General features: G+C 43.4%; 1 protein-coding gene across 1 annotated transcript in view; it reads left to right on the top strand.

Annotated features, from left to right (window-relative positions):
• fam117ba (family with sequence similarity 117 member Ba) overlaps positions 1–24,720 on the top strand; it is an 83,932-nt gene that overhangs the window by 53,513 nt on the left and 5,699 nt on the right. Inside the window, exon 5 of the mRNA XM_045216313.1 lies at positions 3,826–3,939. Coding sequence (XP_045072248.1) covers positions 3,826–3,939 — 114 coding nt within the window. The remainder of the gene's footprint in view (positions 1–3,825; positions 3,940–24,720) is intronic.

Here is a 24,720-nt window from a genome sequence, read left to right on the forward strand (position 1 = left end):
AGTGACACACTCCACATAATAACAACATAGTGACAACATAGTGACACACTCCACATAATAACAACATAGTGACAACATAGTGACACACTCCACATAATAACAACATAGTGACAACATAGTGACAACATAATAACAACATAGTGACACACTCCACATAATAACAACATAGTGACAACATAGTGACACACTCCACATAATAACAACATAGTGACACACTCCACATAATAACAACATAGTGACAACATAGTGACACACTCCACATAATAACAACATAGTGACACACTCCACATAATAACAACATAGTGACAACATAGTGACACACTCCACATAATAACAACATAGTGACAACATAGTGACACACTCCACATAATAACAACATAGTTACACACTCCACATAATAACAACATAGTGACAACATAGTGACACACTCCACATAATAACAACATAGTGACAACATAGTGACAACATAGTGACAACATAGTGACAACAAAGTGACAACATAGTGACAACAAAGTGACAACATAGTGACACACTCCACATAATAACAACATAGTGACACACTCCACATGATAACAACATAGTGACACACTCCACATAATAACAACATAGTGACACACTCCACATAATAACAACATAGTGACACACTCCACATAATAACAACATAGTGACAACATAGTGACACACTCCACATAATAACAACATAGTGACAACATAGTGACAACATAGTGACACACTCCACATAATAACAACATAGTGACAACATAGTGACACACTCCACATAATAACAACATAGTGACAACATAGTGACACACTCCACATAATAACAACATAGTGACAACATAGTGACACACTCCACATAATAACAACATAGTGACAACATAGTGACACACTCCACATAATAACAACATAGTGACAACAAAGTGACACACTCCACATAATAACAACATAGTGACACACTCCACATAATAACAACATAGTGACAACATAGTGACACACTCCACATAATAACAACATAGTGACAACATAGTGACAACAAAGTGACACACTCCACATAATAACAACATAGTGACAACATAGTGACACACTCCACATAATAACAACATAGTGACAACATAGTGATACACTCCACATAATAACAACATAGTGACACACTCCACATGATAACAACATAGTGACACACTCCACATAATAACAACATAGTGACACACTCCACATAATAACAACATTGTGACACACTCCACATAATAACAACATAGTGACAACATAGTGATACACTCCACATAATAACAACATAGTGACAACATAGTGACACACTCCACATAATAACAACATAGTGACAACATAGTGACACACTCCACATAATAACAACATAGTGACAACATAGTGACACACTCCACATAATAACAACATAGTGATACACTCCACATAATAACAACATAGTGACAACATAGTGATACACTCCACATAATAACAACATAGTGACACACTCCACATGATAACAACATAGTGACACACTCCACATAATAACAAAATAGTGACACACTCCACATAATAACAACATAGTGACACACTCCACATAATAACAACATAGTGACACACTCCACATAATAACAACATAGTGACAACATAGTGACACACTCCACATAATAACAACATAGTGACAACATAGTGACACACTCCACATAATAACAACATAGTGACAACATAGTGACACACTCCACATAATAACAACATAGTGACACACTCCACATGATAACAACATAGTGACACACTCCACATAATAACAACATAGTGACACACTCCACATAATAACAACATAGTGACACACTCCACATAATAACAACGTAGTGACACACTCCACATAATAACAACATAGTGACAACATAGTGATACACTCCACATAATAACAACATAGTGACACACTCCACATGATAACAACATAGTGACACACTCCACATAATAACAACATAGTGACACACTCCACATAATAACAACATAGTGACACACTCCACATGATAACAACATAGTGACAACATAGTGATACACTCCACATAATAACAACATAGTGACAACATAGTGACACACTCCACATAATAACAACATAGTGACAACATAGTGACACACTCCACATGATAACAACATAGTGACACACTCCACATAATAACAACATAGTGACAACATAGTGACACACTCCACATGATAACAACATAGTGACACACTCCACATAATAACAACATAATAACAACATAGTGACACACTCCACATAATAACAACATAGTGACACACTCCACATAATAACAACATAGTGACAACATAGTGACACACTCCACATAATAACAACATAGTGACAACATAGTGACACTCCACATAATAACAACATAGTGACACACTCCACATAATAACAACATAGTGACAACATAGTGATACACTCCACATAATAACAACATAGTGACAACATAGTGATACACTCCACATAATAACAACATAGTGACACACTCCACATAATAACAACATAGTGACACACTCCACATAATAACAACATAGTGACACACTCCACATAATAACAGCATAGTGACAACATAGTGACACACTCCACATAATAACAACATAGTGACAACATAGTGACACACTCCACATGATAACAACATAGTGACACACTCCACATAATAACAACATAGTGACAACATAGTGACACACTCCACATGATAACAACATAGTGACACACTCCACATAATAACAACATAATAACAACATAGTGACACACTCCACATGATAACAACATAGTGACACACTCCACATAATAACAACATAGTGACAACATAGTGATACACTCCACATAATAACAACATAGTGACAACATAGTGATACACTCCACATAATAACAACATAGTGACACACTCCACATAATAACAACATAGTGACACACTCCACATAATAACAACATAGTGACACACTCCACATAATAACAGCATAGTGACAACATAGTGACACACTCCACATAATAAAAACATAGTGACAACATAGTGACACACTCCACATAATAACAACATAGTGACAACATAGTGACACACTCCACATAATAACAACATAGTGACACACTCCACATGATAACAACATAGTGACAACATAGTGACACACTCCATATAATAACAACATAGTGACACACTCCACATAATAACAACATAGTGACAACATAGTGACACACTCCACATAATAACAACATAGTGACAACATAGTGACACACTCAACATAATAACAACGTAGTGACACACTCCACATGATAACAACATAGTGACACACTCCACATAATAACAACATAGTGACAACATAGTGACACACTCCACATAATAACAACATAGTGACACACTCCACATAATAACAACATAGTGACACACTCCACATGATAACAACATAGTGACAACATAGTGACACACTCCACATAATAACAACATAGTGACAACATAGTGACAACATAGTGACAACATAGCGACACACTCCACATAATAACAACATAGTGACACACTCCACATAATAACAACATAGTGACAACATAGTGACACACTCCACATAATAACAACATAGTGACACACTCCACATAATAACAACATAGTGACACACTCCACATAATAACAACATAGTGACAACATAGTGACACACTCCACATAATAACAACATAGTGACAACATAGTGACAACATAGTGACAACATAGCGACACACTCCACATAATAACAACATAGTGACAACTCTCCACATCTTCTTGCTTAGATAACAACATCCTATCAATATACACCTAATCCTAACCCAGTAACTCTTCTCTCCTCCAGATTGCTAAATTGCGTCAGCAACTCCAGCGCAGTAAGCGCAGCAGCCGTCACCGCAGGGACAAGGACCGCAAGTCCCCCTTCAACGGTAGTCATGGTGCCATCATCCAGTCACAGGTACACTACTCCTAACCCTAACCCTAACCCTAACCCCCTTCAACGGTAGTCATGGTGCCATCATCCAGTCACAGGTACACTACTCCTTACCCTAACCCTAACCCCCTTCAACGGTAGTCATGGTGCCATCATCCAGTCACAGGTACACTACTCCTTACCCTAACCCTAACCCCCTTCAACGGTAGTCATGGTGCCATCATCCAGTCACAGGTACACTACTCCTTACCCTAACCCTAACCCCCTTCAACGGTAGTCATGCTGCCATCATCCAGTCACAGGTACACTACTCCTTACCCTAACCCTAACCCCCTTCAACGGTAGTCATGCTGCCATCATCCAGTCACAGGTACACTACCCTGAGCCTCATTCTATCTACTCCTTACCCTAACCCTAACCCCCTTCAACGGTAGTCATGGTGCCATCATCCAGTCACAGGTACACTACTCCTTACCCTAACCCTAACCCCCTTCAACGGTAGTCATGCTGCCATCATCCAGTCACAGGTACACTACCCTAACCCTAACCCTAACCCCCTTCAACGGTAGTCATGGTGCCATCATCCAGTCACAGGTACACTACTCCTTACCCTAACCCTAACCCCCTTCAACGGTAGTCATGGTGCCATCATCCAGTCACAGGTACACTACTCCTTACCCTAACCCTAACCCCCTTCAACGGTAGTCATGGTGCCATCATCCAGTCACAGGTACACTACTCCTTACCCTAACCCTAACCCCCTTCAACGGTAGTCATGCTGCCATCATCCAGTCACAGGTACACTACTCCTTACCCTAACCCTAACCCCCCTTCAACGGTAGTCATGCTGCCATCATCCAGTCACAGGTACACTACCCTGAGCCTCATTCTATCTACTCCTTACCCTAACCCTAACCCCCTTCAACGGTAGTCATGGTGCCATCATCCAGTCACAGGTACACTACTCCTTACCCTAACCCTAACCCCCTTCAACGGTAGTCATGCTGCCATCATCCAGTCACAGGTACACTACCCTAACCCTAACCCTAACCCCCTTCAACGGTAGTCATGCTGCCATCATCCAGTCACAGGTACACTACTCCTTACCCTAACCCTAACCCTAACCCTAACCCCCTTCAACGGTAGTCATGGTGCCATCATCCAGTCACAGGTACACTACTCCTTACCCTAACCCTAACCCTAACCCTAACCCTAACCCAAGTCCCCCTTCAACGGTAGTCATGGTGCCATCATCCAGTCACAGGTACACTACTCCTTACCCTAACCCTAACCCTAACCCAAGTCCCCCTTCAACGGTAGTCATGCTGCCATCATCCAGTCACAGGTACACTACTCCTTACCCTAACCTTTAGTTACCCTAGTCCCCCTTCAACGGTAGTCATGGTGCCATCATCCATTCACAGGTACACTACCCTGAGCCTCATTCTATCTACTCCTTACCCCTAACCCTAACCCTAACCCTAACCCTAGTCCCCCTTCAACGGTAGTCATGCTGCCATCATCCAGTCACAGGTACACTACTCCTTACCCTTACCCTAACCCTAACCCTAACCCCCTTCAACGGTAGTCATGGTGCCATCATCCAGTCACAGGTACACTACTCCTTACCCTAACCCTAACCCTAACCCTAACCCCTAACCCAAGTCCCCCTTCAACGGTAGTCATGGTGCCATCATCCAGTCACAGGTACACTACTCCTTACCCTAACCCTAACCCTAACCCTAACCCTAACCCAAGTCCCCCTTCAACGGTAGTCATGCTGCCATCATCCAGTCACAGGTACACTACTCCTTACCCTAACCTTTAGTTACCCTAGTCCCCCTTCAACGGTAGTCATGGTGCCATCATCCAGTCACAGGTACACTACCCTGAGCCTCATTCTATCTACTCCTTACCCCTAACCCTAACCCTAACCCTAACCCCCTTCAACGGTAGTCATGCTGCCATCATCCAGTCACAGGTACACTACCCTAACCCTAACCCTAACCCCCTTCAACGGTAGTCATGGTGCCATCATCCAGTCACAGGTACACTACTCCTTACCCTAACCCTAACCCCCTTCAACGGTAGTCATGGTGCCATCATCCAGTCACAGGTACACTACTCCTTACCCTAACCCTAACCCCCTTCAACGGTAGTCATGGTGCCATCATCCAGTCACAGGTACACTACTCCTTACCCTAACCCTAACCCCCTTCAACGGTAGTCATGCTGCCATCATCCAGTCACAGGTACACTACTCCTTACCCTAACCCTAACCCCCTTCAACGGTAGTCATGCTGCCATCATCCAGTCACAGGTACACTACCCTGAGCCTCATTCTATCTACTCCTTACCCTAACCCTAACCCCCTTCAACGGTAGTCATGGTGCCATCATCCAGTCACAGGTACACTACTCCTTACCCTAACCCTAACCCCCTTCAACGGTAGTCATGCTGCCATCATCCAGTCACAGGTACACTACCCTAACCCTAACCCTAACCCCCTTCAACGGTAGTCATGCTGCCATCATCCAGTCACAGGTACACTACTCCTTACCCTAACCCTAACCCTAACCCTAACCCCTTCAACGGTAGTCATGGTGCCATCATCCAGTCACAGGTACACTACTCCTTACCCTAACCCTAACCCTAACCCTAACCCTAACCCAAGTCCCCCTTCAACGGTAGTCATGGTGCCATCATCCAGTCACAGGTACACTACTCCTTACCCTAACCCTAACCCTAACCCAAGTCCCCCTTCAACGGTAGTCATGCTGCCATCATCCAGTCACAGGTACACTACTCCTTACCCTAACCTTTAGTTACCCTAGTCCCCCTTCAACGGTAGTCATGGTGCCATCATCCAGTCACAGGTACACTACCCTGAGCCTCATTCTATCTACTCCTTACCCCTAACCCTAACCCTAACCCTAACCCTAGTCCCCCTTCAACGGTAGTCATGCTGCCATCATCCAGTCACAGGTACACTACTCCTTACCCTTACCCTAACCCTAACCCTAACCCCCTTCAACGGTAGTCATGGTGCCATCATCCAGTCACAGGTACACTACTCCTTACCCTAACCCTAACCCTAACCCTAACCCTAACCCAAGTCCCCCTTCAACGGTAGTCATGGTGCCATCATCCAGTCACAGGTACACTACTCCTTACCCTAACCCTAACCCTAACCCTAACCCTAACCCAAGTCCCCTTCAACGGTAGTCATGCTGCCATCATCCAGTCACAGGTACACTACTCCTTACCCTAACCTTTAGTTACCCTAGTCCCCCTTCAACGGTAGTCATGGTGCCATCATCCAGTCACAGGTACACTACCCTGAGCCTCATTCTATCTACTCCTTACCCCTAACCCTAACCCTAACCCTAACCCCCTTCAACGGTAGTCATGCTGCCATCATCCAGTCACAGGTACACTACCCTGAGCCTCATTCTATCTACTCCTTAACCCTAACCCTAACCCTAACCCTAACCCCCTTCAACGGTAGTCATGCTGCCATCATCCAGTCACAGGTACACTACCCTGAGCCTCATTCTATCTACTCCTTACCCTAACCTTTAGTTACATAGTGTACCCTAACCCTAACCTTTAGTTACCGTGTACCCTAACCCTAACCTTTAGTTACATAGTGTACCCTAATCCTAACCTTTAGTTACCGTGTACCCTAACCTTTAGTTACCGTGTACCCTTACCCTAACCTTTAGTTACAGAGTGTACCCTAACCCTAACCTTTAGTTACATAGTGTACCCTAACCCTAACCTTTAGTTACCGTGTACCCTAACCCTAACCTGTAGTTACATAGTGTACCCTAACCCTAACCTTTAGTTACTGTGTACCCTAACCTTTAGTTACAGAGTGTACCCTAACCTTTAGTCACAGAGTGTACCCTAACCTTGTGGTCCTCTGTAGCTCAGCTGGTAGAGCACGGCGCTTGTAACGCCAAGGTAGTGGGTTCGATCCCCGGGACCACCCATACACAAAAAAAAAAATAATGTATGCACGCATGACTGTAAGTCGCTTTGGATAAAAGCGTCTGCTAAATGGCATATTATTATTATTATTATTATTATTATTTAGTTACAGTGTACCCTAACCTTTAGTTAAAGAGTGTACCCTAACCCTAACCTTTAGTTACAGTGTACCCTAACCTTTAGTTACAGAACGTACCCTAACCCTAACCTTTAGTCACAGTGTACCCTAACCTTTAGTTACAGAACGTACCCTAACCTTTAGTCACAGAGTGTACCCTAACCCTAACCTTTAGTTACAGAGTGTACCCTAACCTTTAGTTACAGAGTGTACCCTAACCCTAACCTTTAGTTACAGAGTGTACCCTAACCCTAACCTTTAGTCACAGAGTGTACCCTAACCTTTAGTTACAGAGTGTACCCTAACCCTAACCTTTAGTTACAGAGTGTACCCTAACCCTAACCTTTAGCCACAGAACGTACCCTAACCTTTAGTCACAGAGTGTACCCTAAACCTAACCTTTAGTTACAGAGTGTACCCTAACCTTTAGTCACAGAGTGTACCGTAAACCTAACCTTTAGTCACAGAGTGTACCCTAACCCTAACCTTTAGTTACAGAGTGTACCCTAACCTTTAGTTACAGAGTGTACCCTAACCCTAACCTTTAGTTACAGAGTGTACCCTAACCCTAACCTTTAGTTACAGAGTGTACACTAACCCTAACCTTTAGTCACAGAGTGTACCCTAACCCTAACCTTTAGTTACAGAGTGTACCCTAACCCTAACCTTTAGTTACAGAGTGTACCCTAACCCTAACCTTTAGTTACAGAGTGTGCCCTAACCCTAACCTTTAGTTACAGAGTGTACACTAACCCTAACCTTTAGTCACAGAGTGTACCCTAACCCTAACCTTTAGTCACAGAGTGTACCCTAACCCTAACCTTTAGTTACAGAGTGTACCCTAACCCTAACCTTTAGTCACAGAACGTACCCTAACCTTTAGTCACAGAGTGTACCCTAAACCTAACCTTTAGTTACAGAGTGTACCCTAACCTTTAGTCACAGAGTGTACCCTAAACCTAACCTTTAGTTACAGAGTGTACCCTAACCCTAACCTTTAGTTACAGAGTGTACCCTAACCTTTAGTTACAGTGTACCCAAACCCTAACCTTTAGTTACAGTGTACCCTAACCTTTAGTTACAGAGTGTACCCTAACCCTAACCTTTAGTTACAGAGTGTACTATAACCCTAAACTTTAGTTACAGAGTGTACCCTAACCATAGTTACAGAGTGTACCCTTACCTTTAGTTACAGAGTGTACCCTAACCCTAACCGTTAGTTACAGAGTGTACCCTAACCCTAACCTTTAGTTACAGAGTGTACCCTAACCCTAACCTTTAGTTACAGAGTGTACCCTAACCCTAACCTTTAGTTACAGAGTGTACCCTAACCCTAACCTTTAGTTACAGAGTGTACCCTAACCCTAACCTTTAGTTACAGAGTGTACACTAACCCTAACCTTTAGTTACAGAGAGTACCCTAACCCTAACCTTTAGTTACAGAGTGTACCCTAACCCTAAACTTTAGTTACAGAGTGTACCCTAACCCTAACCTTTAGTCACAGAGTGTATCCTAACCCTAACCTTTAGTTACAGAGTGTACCCTAACCTTTAGTTACAGAGTGTACCCTTACCTTTAGTTACAGAGTGTACCCTAACCCTAACCTTTAGTTACAGAGTGTACCCTAACCCTAACCTTTAGTTACAGAGTGTACCCTAACCCTAACCTTTAGTTACAGAGTGTACCCTAACCCTAACCTTTAGTCACAGAATGTACCCTAACCTTTAGTCACAGAGTGTACCCTAAACCTAACCTTTAGTTACAGAGTGTACCCTAACCTTTAGTCACAGAGTGTACCCTAAACCTAACCTTTAGTCACAGAGTGTACCCTAACCCTAACCTTTAGTTACAGAGTGTACCCTAACCTTTAGTTACAGTGTACCCAAACCCTAACCTTTAGTTACAGTGTACCCTACCCTTTAGTTACAGAGTGTACCCTAACCCTAACCTTTAGTTACAGAGTGTACACTAACCCTAACCTTTAGTTACAGAGAGTACCCTAACCCTAACCTTTAGTTACAGAGTGTACCCTAACCCTAACCTTTAGTTACAGAGTGTACCCTAACCCTAACCTTTAGTTACAGAGTGTACCCTAACCCTAACCTTTAGTTACAGAGTGTACCCTAACCTTTAGTTACAGAGTGTACCCTAACCCTAACATTTAGTTACAGAGTGTACCCTAACCCTAACCTTTAGTTACAGAGTGTACCCTAACCTTTAGTTACAGAGTGTACCCTAACCCTAACCTTTAGTTACAGAGTGTACCCTAACCCTAACCTTTAGTCACAGAGTGTACCCTAACCCTAACCTTTAGTCACAGTGTACCCTAACCTTTAGTTACAGAACGTACCCTAATCTTTAGTCACAGAGTGTACCCTAACCCTAACATTTAGTTACAGAGTGTACCCTAACCTTTAGTTACAGAGTGTACCCTTACCTTTAGTTACAGAGTGTACCCTAACCCTAACCTTTAGTTACAGAGTGTACCCTAACCCTAACCTTTAGTCACAGAACGTACCCTAACCTTTAGTCACAGAGTGTACCCTAAACCTAACCTTTAGTTACAGAGTGTACCCTAACCTTTAGTCACAGAGTGTACCCTAAACCTAACCTTTAGTCACAGTGTACCCTAACCCTAACCTTTAGTTACAGAGTGTACCCTAACCTTTAGTTACAGAGTGTACCCTAACCCTAACCTTTAGTTACAGAGTGTACCCAAACCCTAACCTTTAGTTACAGTGTACCCTAACCTTTAGTTACAGAGTGTACCCTAACCCTAACCTTTAGTCACAGAACGTACCCTAACCTTTAGTCACAGAGTGTACCCTAAACCTAACCTTTAGTTACAGAGTGTACCCTAACCTTTAGTCACAGAGTGTACCCTAAACCTAACCTTTAGTTACAGAGTGTACCCTAACCCTAACCTTTAGTTACAGAGTGTACCCTAACCTTTAGTTACAGTGTACCCAAACCCTAACCTTTAGTTACAGTGTACCCTAACCTTTAGTTACAGAGTGTACCCTAACCCTAACCTTTAGTTACAGAGTGTACTATAACCCTAAACTTTAGTTACAGAGTGTACCCTAACCTTTAGTTACAGAGTGTACCCTTACCTTTAGTTACAGAGTGTACCCTAACCCTAACCGTTAGTTACAGAGTGTACCCTAACCCTAACCTTTAGTTACAGAGTGTACCCTAACCCTAACCTTTAGTTACAGAGTGTACCCTAACCCTAACCTTTAGTTACAGAGTGTACCCTAACCCTAACCTTTAGTCACAGAATGTACCCTAACCTTTAGTCACAGAGTGTACCCTAAACCTAACCTTTAGTTACAGAGTGTACCCTAACCTTTAGTCACAGAGTGTACCCTAAACCTAACCTTTAGTCACAGAGTGTACCCTAACCCTAACCTTTAGTTACAGAGTGTACCCTAACCTTTAGTTACAGTGTACCCAAACCCTAACCTTTAGTTACAGTGTACCCTACCCTTTAGTTACAGAGTGTACCCTAACCCTAACCTTTAGTTACAGAGTGTACACTAACCCTAACCTTTAGTTACAGAGAGTACCCTAACCCTAACCTTTAGTTACAGAGTGTACCCTAACCCTAACCTTTAGTTACAGAGTGTACCCTAACCCTAACCTTTAGTTACAGAGTGTACCCTAACCCTAACCTTTAGTTACAGAGTGTACCCTAACCTTTAGTTACAGAGTGTACCCTAACCCTAACATTTAGTTACAGAGTGTACCCTAACCCTAACCTTTAGTTACAGAGTGTACCCTAACCTTTAGTTACAGAGTGTACCCTAACCCTAACCTTTAGTTACAGAGTGTACCCTAACCCTAACCTTTAGTCACAGAGTGTACCCTAACCCTAACCTTTAGTCACAGTGTACCCTAACCTTTAGTTACAGAACGTACCCTAACCTTTAGTCACAGAGTGTACCCTAACCCTAACATTTAGTTACAGAGTGTACCCTAACCTTTAGTTACAGAGTGTACCCTTACCTTTAGTTACAGAGTGTACCCTAACCCTAACCTTTAGTTACAGAGTGTACCCTAACCCTAACCTTTAGTCACAGAACGTACCCTAACCTTTAGTCACAGAGTGTACCCTAAACCTAACCTTTAGTTACAGAGTGTACCCTAACCTTTAGTCACAGAGTGTACCCTAAACCTAACCTTTAGTCACAGTGTACCCTAACCCTAACCTTTAGTTACAGAGTGTACCCTAACCTTTAGTTACAGAGTGTACCCTAACCCTAACCTTTAGTTACAGAGTGTACCCTAACCCTAACCTTTAGTTACAGAGTGTACCCAAACCCTAACCTTTAGTTACAGTGTACCCTAACCTTTAGTTACAGAGTGTACCCTAACCCTAACCTTTAGTCACAGAACGTACCCTAACCTTTAGTCACAGAGTGTACCCTAAACCTAACCTTTAGTTACAGAGTGTACCCTAACTTTTAGTCACAGAGTGTACCCTAAACCTAACCTTTAGTTACAGAGTGTACCCTAACCCTAACCTTTAGTTACAGAGTGTACCCTAACCTTTAGTTACAGTGTACCCAAACCCTAACCTTTAGTTACAGTGTACCCTAACCTTTAGTTACAGAGTGTACCCTAACCCTAACCTTTAGTTACAGAGTGTACTATAACCCTAAACTTTAGTTACAGAGTGTACCCTAACCTTTAGTTACAGAGTGTACCCTTACCTTTAGTTACAGAGTGTACCCTAACCCTAACCGTTAGTTACAGAGTGTACCCTAACCCTAACCTTTAGTTACAGAGTGTACCCTAACCCTAACCTTTAGTTACAGAGTGTACCCTAACCCTAACCTTTAGTTACAGAGTGTACCCTAACCCTAACCTTTAGTTACAGAGTGTACCCTAACCCTAACCTTTAGTTACAGAGTGTACACTAACCCTAACCTTTAGTTACAGAGAGTACCCTAACCCTAACCTTTAGTTACAGAGTGTACCCTAACCCTAAACTTTAGTTACAGAGTGTACCCTAACCCTAACCTTTAGTCACAGAGTGTATCCTAACCCTAACCTTTAGTTACAGAGTGTACCCTAACCTTTAGTTACAGAGTGTACCCTTACCTTTAGTTACAGAGTGTACCCTAACCCTAACCTTTAGTTACAGAGTGTACCCTAACCCTAACCTTTAGTTACAGAGTGTACCCTAACCCTAACCTTTAGTTACAGAGTGTACCCTAACCCTAACCTTTAGTCACAGAATGTACCCTAACCTTTAGTCACAGAGTGTACCCTAAACCTAACCTTTAGTTACAGAGTGTACCCTAACCTTTAGTCACAGAGTGTACCCTAAACCTAACCTTTAGTCACAGAGTGTACCCTAACCCTAACCTTTAGTTACAGAGTGTACCCTAACCTTTAGTTACAGTGTACCCAAACCCTAACCTTTAGTTACAGTGTACCCTACCCTTTAGTTACAGAGTGTACCCTAACCCTAACCTTTTAGTTACAGAGTGTACACTAACCCTAACCTTTAGTTACAGAGAGTACCCTAACCCTAACCTTTAGTTACAGAGTGTACCCTAACCCTAACCTTTAGTTACAGAGTGTACCCTAACCCTAACCTTTAGTTACAGAGTGTACCCTAACCTTTAGTTACAGAGTGTACCCTAACCCTAACATTTAGTTACAGAGTGTACCCTAACCCTAACCTTTAGTTACAGAGTGTACCCTAACCTTTAGTTACAGAGTGTACCCTAACCCTAACCTTTAGTTACAGAGTGTACACTAACCCTAACCTTTAGTCACAGAGTGTACCCTAACCCTAACCTTTAGTTACAGAGTGTACCCTAACCTTTAGTTACAGAGTGTACCCTAACCCTAACCTTTAGTTACAGAGTGTACCCTAACCTTTAGTTACAGAGTGTACCCTAACCCTAACCTTTAGTTACAGAGTGTACCCTAACCCTAACCTTTAGTCACAGAGTGTACCCCTAACCCTAACCTTTAGTCACAGTGTACCCTAACCTTTAGTTACAGAACGTACCCTAACCTTTAGTCACAGAGTGTACCCTAACCCTAACATTTAGTTACAGAGTGTACCCTAACCTTTAGTTACAGAGTGTACCCTTACCTTTAGTTACAGAGTGTACCCTAACCCTAACCTTTAGTTACAGAGTGTACCCTAACCCTAACCTTTAGTCACAGAACGTACCCTAACCTTTAGTCACAGAGTGTACCCTAAACCTAACCTTTAGTTACAGAGTGTACCCTAACCTTTAGTCACAGAGTGTACCCTAAACCTAACCTTTAGTCACAGAGTGTACCCTAACCCTAACCTTTAGTTACAGAGTGTACCCTAACCTTTAGTTACAGAGTGTACCCTAACCCTAACCTTTAGTTACAGAGTGTACCCAAACCCTAACCTTTAGTTACAGTGTACCCTAACCTTTAGTTACAGAGTGTACCCTAACCCTAACCTTTAGTTACAGAGTGTACCCTAACCTTTAGTTACAGAGTGTACCCTAACCTTTAGTTACAGAGTGTACCCTAACCTTTAGTTACAGGGTGTACCCTAACCTTTAGTTACAGAACGTACCCTAACCTTAACCTTTAGTTACAGTGTACCCTAACCCTAACCTTTAGTTACAGAGTGTACCCTAACCTTAACCTTTAGTTACAGTGTACCCTAACCCTAACCTTTAGTTACAGAGTGTACACTAACCCTAACCTTTAGTTACAGTGTACCCTAACCCTAACCTTTAGTTACAGAGAGTACCCTAACCCTAACCTTTAGTTACAGAGAGTACCCTAACCCTAACCTTTAGTTACAGAGTGTACCCTAACCCTAACCTTTAGTTACAGAGTGTACCCTAACCTTTAGTTACAGAGTGTACCCTAACCTTTAGTTACAGTGTACCCAAACCCTAACCTTTAGTTACAGTGTACCCTAACCCTAACCTTTAGTTACAGAGTGTACCCTAACCCTAACCTTTAGTTACAGAGTGTACTATAACCCTAAACTTTAGTTACAGAGTGTACCCTAACCTTTAGTTACAGAGTGTACCCTTACCTTTAGTTACAGAGTGTACCCTAACCCTAACCGTTAGTTACAGAGTGTACCCTAACCCTAACCTTTAGTTACAGAGTGTACCCTAACCCTAACCTTTAGTTACAGAGTGTACCCTAACCCTAACCTTTAGTTACAGAGTGTACCCTAACCCTAACCTTTAGTTACAGAGTGTACCCTAACCCTAACCTTTAGTTACAGAGTGTACACTAACCCTAACCTTTAGTTACAGAGAGTACCCTAACCCTAACCTTTAGTTACAGAGTGTACCCTAACCCTAAACTTTAGTTACAGAGTGTACCCTAACCCTAACCTTTAGTCACAGAGTGTATCCTAACCCTAACCTTTAGTTACAGAGTGTACCCTAACCTTTAGTTACAGAGTGTACCCTTACCTTTAGTTACAGAGTGTACCCTAACCCTAACCTTTAGTTACAGAGTGTACCCTAACCCTAACCTTTAGTCACAGAATGTACCCTAACCTTTAGTCACAGAGTGTACCCTAAACCTAACCTTTAGTTACAGAGTGTACCCTAACCTTTAGTCACAGAGTGTACCCTAAACCTAACCTTTAGTCACAGAGTGTACACTAACCCTAACCTTTAGTTACAGAGAGTACCCTAACCCTAACCTTTAGTTACAGAGTGTACCCTAACCCTAACCTTTAGTTACAGTGTACCCAAACCCTAACCTTTAGTTACAGTGTACCCTACCCTTTAGTTACAGAGTGTACCCTAACCCTAACCTTTAGTTACAGAGTGTACACTAACCCTAACCTTTAGTTACAGAGTGTACCCTAACCCTAACCTTTAGTTACAGAGTGTACCCTAACCCTAACCTTTAGTTACAGAGTGTACCCTAACCCTAACCTTTAGTTACAGAGTGTACCCTAACCTTTAGTTACAGAGTGTACCCTAACCCTAACATTTAGTTACAGAGTGTACCCTAACCCTAACCTTTAGTTACAGAGTGTACCCTAACCTTTAGTTACAGAGTGTACCCTAACCCTAACCTTTAGTTACAGAGTGTACCCTAACCCTAACCTTTAGTCACAGAGTGTACCCTAACCCTAACCTTTAGTCACAGTGTACCCTAACCTTTAGTTACAGAACGTACCCTAACCTTTAGTCACAGAGTGTACCCTAACCCTAACATTTAGTTACAGAGTGTACCCTAACCTTTAGTTACAGAGTGTACCCTTACCTTTAGTTACAGAGTGTACCCTAACCCTAACCTTTAGTTACAGAGTGTACCCTAACCCTAACCTTTAGTCACAGAACGTACCCTAACCTTTAGTCACAGAGTGTACCCTAAACCTAACCTTTAGTTACAGAGTGTACCCTAACCTTTAGTCACAGAGTGTACCCTAAACCTAACCTTTAGTCACAGAGTGTACCCTAACCCTAACCTTTAGTTACAGAGTGTACCCTAACCTTTAGTTACAGAGTGTACCCTAACCCTAACCTTTAGTTACAGAGTGTACCCTAACCCTAACCTTTAGTTACAGAGTGTACCCAAACCCTAACCTTTAGTTACAGTGTACCCTAACCTTTAGTTACAGAGTGTACCCTAACCCTAACCTTTAGTTACAGAGTGTACCCTAACCTTTAGTTACAGAGTGTACCCTAACCTTTAGTTACAGAGTGTACCCTAACCTTTAGTTACAGAGTGTACCCTAACCTTTAGTTACAGAGTGTACCCTAACCTTTAGTTACAGGGTGTACCCTAACCTTTAGTTACAGAACGTACCCTAACCTTTAGTTACAGAGTGTACCCTAACCTTTAGTTACAGAGTGTACCCTAACCTTTAGTTACAGAGTGTACCCTAACCTTTAGTTACAGAGTGTACCCTAACCTTTAGTTACAGAGCGTACCCTAACCTTTAGTTACAGAGTGTACCCTAACCTTTAGTTACAGAGTGTACCCTAACCTTTAGTTACAGAGTGTACCCTAACCTTTAGTTACAGAGTGTACCCTAACCTTTAGTTACAGAGTGTACCCTAACCTTAACCTTTAGTTACAGTGTACCCTAACCCTAACCTTTAGTTACAGAGTGTACCCTAACCTTTAGTTACAGAGTGTACCCTAACCTTTAGTTACAGTGTACCCTAACCCTAACCTTTAGTTACAGAGTGTACCCTAACCCTAACCTTTAGTTACAGAGAGTACCCTAACCCTAACCTTTAGTTACAGAGTGTACCCTAACCCTAACCTTTAGTTACAGAGAGTACCCTAACCCTAACCTTTAGTTACAGAGAGTACCCTAACCCTAACCTTTAGTTACAGAGAGTACCCTAACCCTAACCTTTAGTTACAGAGAGTACCCTAACCCTAACCTTTAGTTACAGAGAGTACCCTAACCCTAACCTTTAGTTACAGAGAGTACCCTAACCCTAACCTTTAGTTACAGAGAGTACCCTAACCCTAACCTTTAGTTACAGAGAGTACCCTAACCCTAACCTTTAGTTACAGAGAGTACCCTAACCCTAACCTTTAGTTACAGAGAGTACCCTAACCCTAACCTTTAGTTACAGAGAGTACCCTAACCCTAACCTTTAGTTACAGAGAGTACCCTAACCCTAACCTTTAGTTACAGAGAGTACCCTAACCCTAACCTTTAGTTACAGAGAGTACCCTAACCCTAACCTTTAGTTACAGAGAGTACCCTAACCCTAACCTTTAGTTACAGAGAGTACCCTAACCCTAACCTTTAGTTACAGAGAGTACCCTAACCCTAACCTTTAGTTACAGAGAGTACCCTTACCCTAACCTTTAGTTACAGAGAGTACCCTATCTCTAAGGTTTAACCCTAACCCCCTTCTCTAAGGGTTAACCCTTACCCCTATCTCTAAGGTTTAACCCTAACCCCCATCTCTAAGGGTTAACCCTAACCCCCATTTCTAAGCGTTAACCCTAACCCCCATCTCTAAGGGTTAACCCTAACCCCCATCTCTAAGGGTTAACCCTAACCCCCATCTCTAAGGGTTAACCCTAACCCCCATCTCTAAGGGTTAACCCTAACCCCCATCTCTAAGGGTTAACCCTAACCCCCTTCTCTAAGGGTTAACCCTAACCCTCATCTCTAAGGGTTAACCCTAACCCCCATCTCTAAGGGTTAACCCTAACCCCCATCTCTAAGGTTTAACCCTAACCCCCATCTCTAAGGGTTAACCCTAACCCCCATTTCTAAGCGTTAACCCTAACCCCCATCTCTAAGGGTTAACCCTAACCCCCATCTCTAAGGGTTAACCCTAACCCCCATCTCTAAGCGTTAACCCTAACCCCCATCTCTAAGGGTTAACCCTAACCCCAATCTCTAAGGGTTAACCCTAACCCCCATCTCTAAGGGTTAACCCTAACCCCATCTCTAAGGGTTAACCCTAACCCCCATCTCTTTTTATTTTTATTTTTTTATTTTTATTTCACCTTTATTTAACCAGGTAAACCAGTTGAGAACAAGTTCTCATTTACAACTGCGACCTGGCCAAGATAAAGCATAGCAGTGCGATAAAAACAACAACACAGAGTTACATATGGGGTAAAACAAAACAAAAATCAAAAAAATACAACAGAAATACAATTAATATACAGTGTGCAAATTTAGCAAGTTATGGAGGTAAGGCAATAAAATAGGCTATAGTGCAAAATAATTACAATTTAGTATTAACACTGGAATGATGTGCAAGAGATGATGTGCAAATAGAGATACTGGGGTACAGATGAGCAAAATAAATAACAATATAGGGATGAGGTAGTTGGGCGGGCTAATTTCAGATGGGCTGTGTACAGGTGCAGTGATCGGTAAGGTGCTCTGACAACTGATGCCTAAAGTTAGTGAGGGAGATAAGCGTCTCCAGCTTCAGAGATTTTTGCAGTTTGTTCCAGTCATTGGCAGCAGAGAACTGGAAGGAATTGCGGCCAAAGGAGGTGTTGGCTTTGGGGATGACCAGTGAGATATACCCGCTGGAGCGCAGACTACGGGTGGGTGTTGCTATGGTGACCAATGAGCTAAGATAAGGCGGGGATTTGCCTAGCAGTGATTTATAGATGGCCTGGAGCCAGTGGGTTTGGCGACGAATATGTAGTGAGGACCAGCCAACAAGAGCGTACAGGTCACAGTGGTGGGTATTATATGGGGCTTTGGAGACAAAACGGATGGCACTGTGATAGACAACATCCAATTTGCTGAGTAGAGTGTTGGAGGCTATTTTGTAAATGACATCGCCGAAGTCAAGGATCGGTAGGATAGTCAGTTTTACAAGGGCATGTTTGGCAGCATGAGTGAAGGAGGCTTTGTTGCGAAATAGGAAACCGATTCTAGATTTAACTTTGGATTGGAGATTCTTAATGTGAGTCTGGAAGGAGAGTTTACAGTCTAACCAGACACCTAGATATTTGTAGTTGTCCACGTACTCTAGGTCAGACCCGTCTAGAGTAGTGATTCTAGTCGGGTGGGCGGGTGCAAGCAGCGTTCGGTTGAAGAGCATGCATTTTGTTTTACTAGTGTTTAAGAGCAGTTGGAGGCTACTGAAGGAGTGTTGTATGGAATTGAAGCTCGTTTGGAGGTTTGTTAACACAGTGTCCAATGAAGGGCCAGATGTATACAAAATGGTGTCGTCTGCGTAGAGGTGGATCTGAGAGTCACCAGCAGCAAGAGCGACGTCATTGATATACACAGAGAAAAGAGTTGGCCCAAGAATTGAACCCTGTGGCACCCCCATAGAGACTGCCATAGGTCCAGACAACAGGCCCTCCGATTTGACACATTGAACTCTATCTGAGAAGTAGTTGGTGAACCAGGCGAGGCAGTCATTAGAGAAACCAAGGCTATTTAGTCTGCCAATAAGAATGCGGTGGTTGACAGAGTCGAAAGCCTTGGCCAGGTCAATGAAAACGGCTGCACAGTACTGTCTATTATCGATCGCGGTTATAATATCATTTAGGACCTTGAGCGTGGCTGAAGTGCACCCATGACCAGCTCGGAAACCGGATTGCATAGCAGAGAAGGTACGGTGGGATTCGAAATGGTTGGTGATCTGTTTGTTGACTTGGCTTTCAAAAACTTTTTGAAAGGCAGGGCAGGATGGATATGGGTCTGTAACAGTTTGGATCTAGAGTGTCACCCCCTTTGAAGAGGGGGATGACCGCGGCAGCTTTCCAATCTCTGGGGATCTCAGACGTTACGAAAGAGAGGTTGAACAGGCTAGTAATAGGGGTTGCGACAATTTCGGCGGCTAGTTTTAGAAAGAAAGGGTCCAGATTGTCTAGTCCAGATGATTTGTAGGGGGTCCAGATTTTGCAGCTCTTTTAGAACATCAGCTGTCTGGATTTGTGTGAAGGAGAAGCGGGGGGGCATGGGCAAGTTGCAGCGGAGGGTGCAGAGCTGGTGGCCGGGGTAGTGGTAGCCAGGTGGAAAGCATGGCCAGCCGTAGCAAAATGCTTGTTGAAATTCTCGATTATTGTAGATTTATCGGTGGTGATAGTGTTTCCTAGCCTCAGTGCAGTGGGCAGCTGGGAGGAAGTGCTCTTATTTTCCATGGACTTTACAGTGTCCCAAAACTTTTTGGAGTTAGTGCTACAGGATGCAAATTTCTGTTTGAAAAAGTTAGCCTTTGCTTTCCTAACTGCTTGTGTATATTGGTTCCTAACTTCCCTGAAAAGTTGCATATCACGGGGCTATTTGATGCTAATGCAGTACGCCACAGGATGTTTTTGTGCTGGTCAAGGGCAGTCAAGTCTGAGGAGAACCAGGGGCTATATCTGTTCTTAGTTCTGTATTTTTTGAATGGGGCATGTCTATTTAAGATTGAGAGGAAATTACTTTTAAAGAACAACCAGGCATCCTCTACTGACGGAATGAGATCTATATCCATCCAGGATACCTGGGCCAGGTCAATTAGGAAGGCCTGCTCGCTGAAGTGTTTTTGGGAGCGTTTGACAGTGATGAGGGGTGGTCGTTTGACCGCGGACCCGTTACGGACGCAGGCAATAAGGCAGTGATCGCTGAGATCCTGGTTGAAGACAGCGGAGGTGTATTTAGAGGGTAAGTTAGTCAGGATGATATCTATGAGGGTACCCATGTTTACGGATTTAGGGTTGTACCTGGTAGGTTCGTTGATAATTTGCGTGAGGTTGAGGGCATCTAGCTTGGATTGTAGGATGGCTGGGGTATTAAGCATATCCCAATTTAGGTCACCAAGCAGTACGAACTCTGAGGATAGATGGGGGGCAATCAGTTCACATATGGTGTCCAGGGCACAGCTGGGGGCTGAGGGGGGTCTGTAGCAAGCGGCAACAGTGAGAGATTTATTTCTGGAAAGGTGGATTTTTAGAACTAAAAGCTCAAACTGTTTGGGCACAGACCTGGATAGTATGATGGAGCTCTGCAGGCTATCTCTACAGTAGATTGCAACTCCACCCCCCTTTGGCAGTTCTATCTAGACGGAAAATGTTATAGTTGGGGATGGAAATTTCAGAATTTTTGGTGGCCTTCCTAAGCCAGGATTCAGACACTGCTAGAACATCAGGGTTGGCGGAGTGTGCTAACGCAGTGAATAACTCAAACTTAGGAAGGAGGCTTCTGATATTTATGTGCAGAAAACCAAGACTTTTACGGTTACAGAAGTCAATAAATGATAGCTCCTGGGGAGTAGGAGTGATACTGGGGGCTGCAGGGCCTGGGTTAGCCTCTACATCACCAGAGGAACAGAGGAGGAGTAGAATAAGGATACGACTAAAGGCTTTAAGAACTGGTCTTCTAGTGCGTTGGGTACATAGAATAAAGGGGGCAGTTCTCCGGGCGTTGTAGAAAAGATTCAGGGCATTATGTACAGAAAAGGATATGGAAGGATATGAGTACAGTTCAGGTAATCCTAAGTGTTGGGTAACAATGAAAGAGATAGCATCATTGGAGGCATCGATTGAGCCGGTCTCGCGTGTATGGGGGGGAACAAAGGAACTATATGAGACAGTTTGAGAGGGACTAGGGGTTCTACATTGAAATTGTATAATAAGAACTAACCCAAACAGCAATAGGCAAGGCATAATTGACATAGGAGAGAGGCATAAAGCAGTCACGTGTTATTAGAGAGAGCTAAGACACAACTGGAAATAGCGATATCGTTTGGGCTAAGACTAAACAGAAAAAACAGGACAGAGTACCGTGTAAAGGAACAGTCCAGCAGGCATCAGCTGTGCAGCTGAGTGATCATAAGGTCCAGTGAACAGCAATATGTGAGTCCGAGAGCAGTTCAAATTGGTGCTTCAGCACAGCTAGCAGGGAGCTAGCAGGCTAGCTCAAGGCTAACTGGTGCTTGCTATATGGCAATGGTATCAGCCAGCAACAGGTTGCAGCTAGCTAGCTGGTTGTGATGATCCGGCGCTAGGGTCCAGTGATTCCGGCAGAAAGTCCAATAAGCTATGGGTCGATAGCACGCTGGGTCGATAGCACGCTGTGCAGACTGGCCGACGAATTGTCCAGGCTAGCTAGAGCTGGCTGGTGGATAGTGTAGGCCACGGACAAAGATGAAGACGCTAACAGTGACTAATAACACGTAGCCATTTAGTTGCAGCTAGCTAGCTGGTTGTGATGATCCGGCGCTAGGGTCCAGTGATTCCTAAGGGTTAACCCTAACCCCCATCTCTAAGGGTTAACCCTAACCCCCATCTCTAAGGGTTAACCCTAACCCCCATCTCTAAGGGTTAACCCTAACCCCCATCTCTAAGGGTTAACCCTAACCCCATCTCTAAGGGTTAACCCTAACCCCCATCTCTAAGGGTTAACCCTAACCCCCATCTCTAAGGGTTAACCCTAACCCCCATCTCTAAGGGTTAACCCTAACTCTACCACTAACCTTTACCCTGTCTGTATATAAGGCCCAGATGCCTAATAAGACCATCCTGATCCCCATGTCCAAGGGTTAACCTTAACTCTACCACTAACCTTTACCCTGTCTGTATATAAGGCCCAGATGCCTAATAAGACCATCCTGATCCCCATGTCCAAGGGTTAACCTTAACTCTACCACTAACCTTTACCCTGTCTGTATATAAGGCCCAGATGCCTAATAAGACCATCCTGATCCCCATGTCCAAGGGTTAACCCTAACTCTACCACTAACCTTTACCCTGTCTGTATATAAGGCCCAGATGCCTAATAAGACCATCCTGATCCCCATGTCCAAGGGTTAACCTTAACTCTACCACTAACCTTTACCCTGTCTGTATATAAGGCCCAGATGCCTAATAAGACCATCCTGATCCCCATGTCCAAGGGTTAACCCTAACTCTACCACTAACCTTTACCCTGTCTGTATATAAGGCCCAGATGCCTAATGAGACCATCCTGATCCCCATGTCCAAGGGTTAACCTTAACTCTACCACTAACCTTTACCCTGTCTGTATATAAGGCCCAGATGCCTAATAAGACCATCCTGATCCCCATGTCCAAGGGTTAACCCTAACTCTACCACTAACCTTTACCCTGTCTGTATATAAGGCCCAGATGCCTAATGAGACCATCCTGATCCCCATGTCCAAGGGTTAACCTTAACTCTACCACTAACCTTTACCCTGTCTGTATATAAGGCCCAGATGCCTAATAAGACCATCCTGATCCCCATGTCCAAGGGTTAACCCTAACTCTACCACTAACCTTTACCCTGTCTGTATATAAGGCCCAGATGCCTAATAAGACCATCCTGATCCCCATGTCCAAGGGTTAACCCTAACTCTACCACTAACCTTTACCCTGTCTGTATATAAGGCCCAGATGCCTAATGAGACCATCCTGATCCCCATGTCCAAGGGTTAACCCTAACTCTACCACTAACCTTTACCCTGTCTGTATATAAGGCCCAGATGCCTAATGAGACCATCCTGATCCCCATGTCCAAGGGTTAACCCTAACTCTACCACTAACCTTTACCCTGTCTGTATATAAGGCCCAGATGCCTAATGAGACCATCCTGATCCCCATGTCCAAGGGTTAACCCTAACTCTACCACTAACCTTTACCCTGTCTGTATATAAGGCCCAGATGCCTAATAAGACCATCCTGATCCCCATGTCCAAGGGTTAACCTTAACTCTACCACTAACCTTTACCCTGTCTGTATATAAGGCCCAGATGCCTAATAAGACCATCCTGATCCCCATGTCCAAGGGTTAACCCTAACTCTACCACTAACCTTTACCCTGTCTGTATATAAGGCCCAGATGCCTAATGAGACCATCCTGATCCCCATGTCCAAGGGTTAACCTTAACTCTACCACTAACCTTTACCCTGTCTGTATATAAGGCCCAGATGCCTAATAAGACCATCCTGATCCCCATGTCCAAGGGTTAACCCTAACTCTACCACTAACCTTTACCCTGTCTGTATATAAGGCCCAGATGCCTAATAAGACCATCCTGATCCCCATGTCCAAGGGTTAACCCTAACTCTACCACTAACCTTTACCCTGTCTGTATATAAGGCCCAGATGCCTAATAAGACCATCCTGATCCCCATGTCCAAGGGTTAACCCTAACTCTACCACTAACCTTTACCCTGTCTGTATATAAGGCCCAGATGCCTAATGAGACCATCCTGATCCCCATGTCCAAGGGTTAACCCTAACTCTACCACTAACCTTTACCCTG

The sequence above is a fragment of the Coregonus clupeaformis genome, unplaced genomic scaffold (assembly GCF_020615455.1).
Source record: "Coregonus clupeaformis isolate EN_2021a unplaced genomic scaffold, ASM2061545v1 scaf0675, whole genome shotgun sequence".
Lineage (NCBI taxonomy): Eukaryota > Metazoa > Chordata > Actinopteri > Salmoniformes > Salmonidae > Coregonus > Coregonus clupeaformis.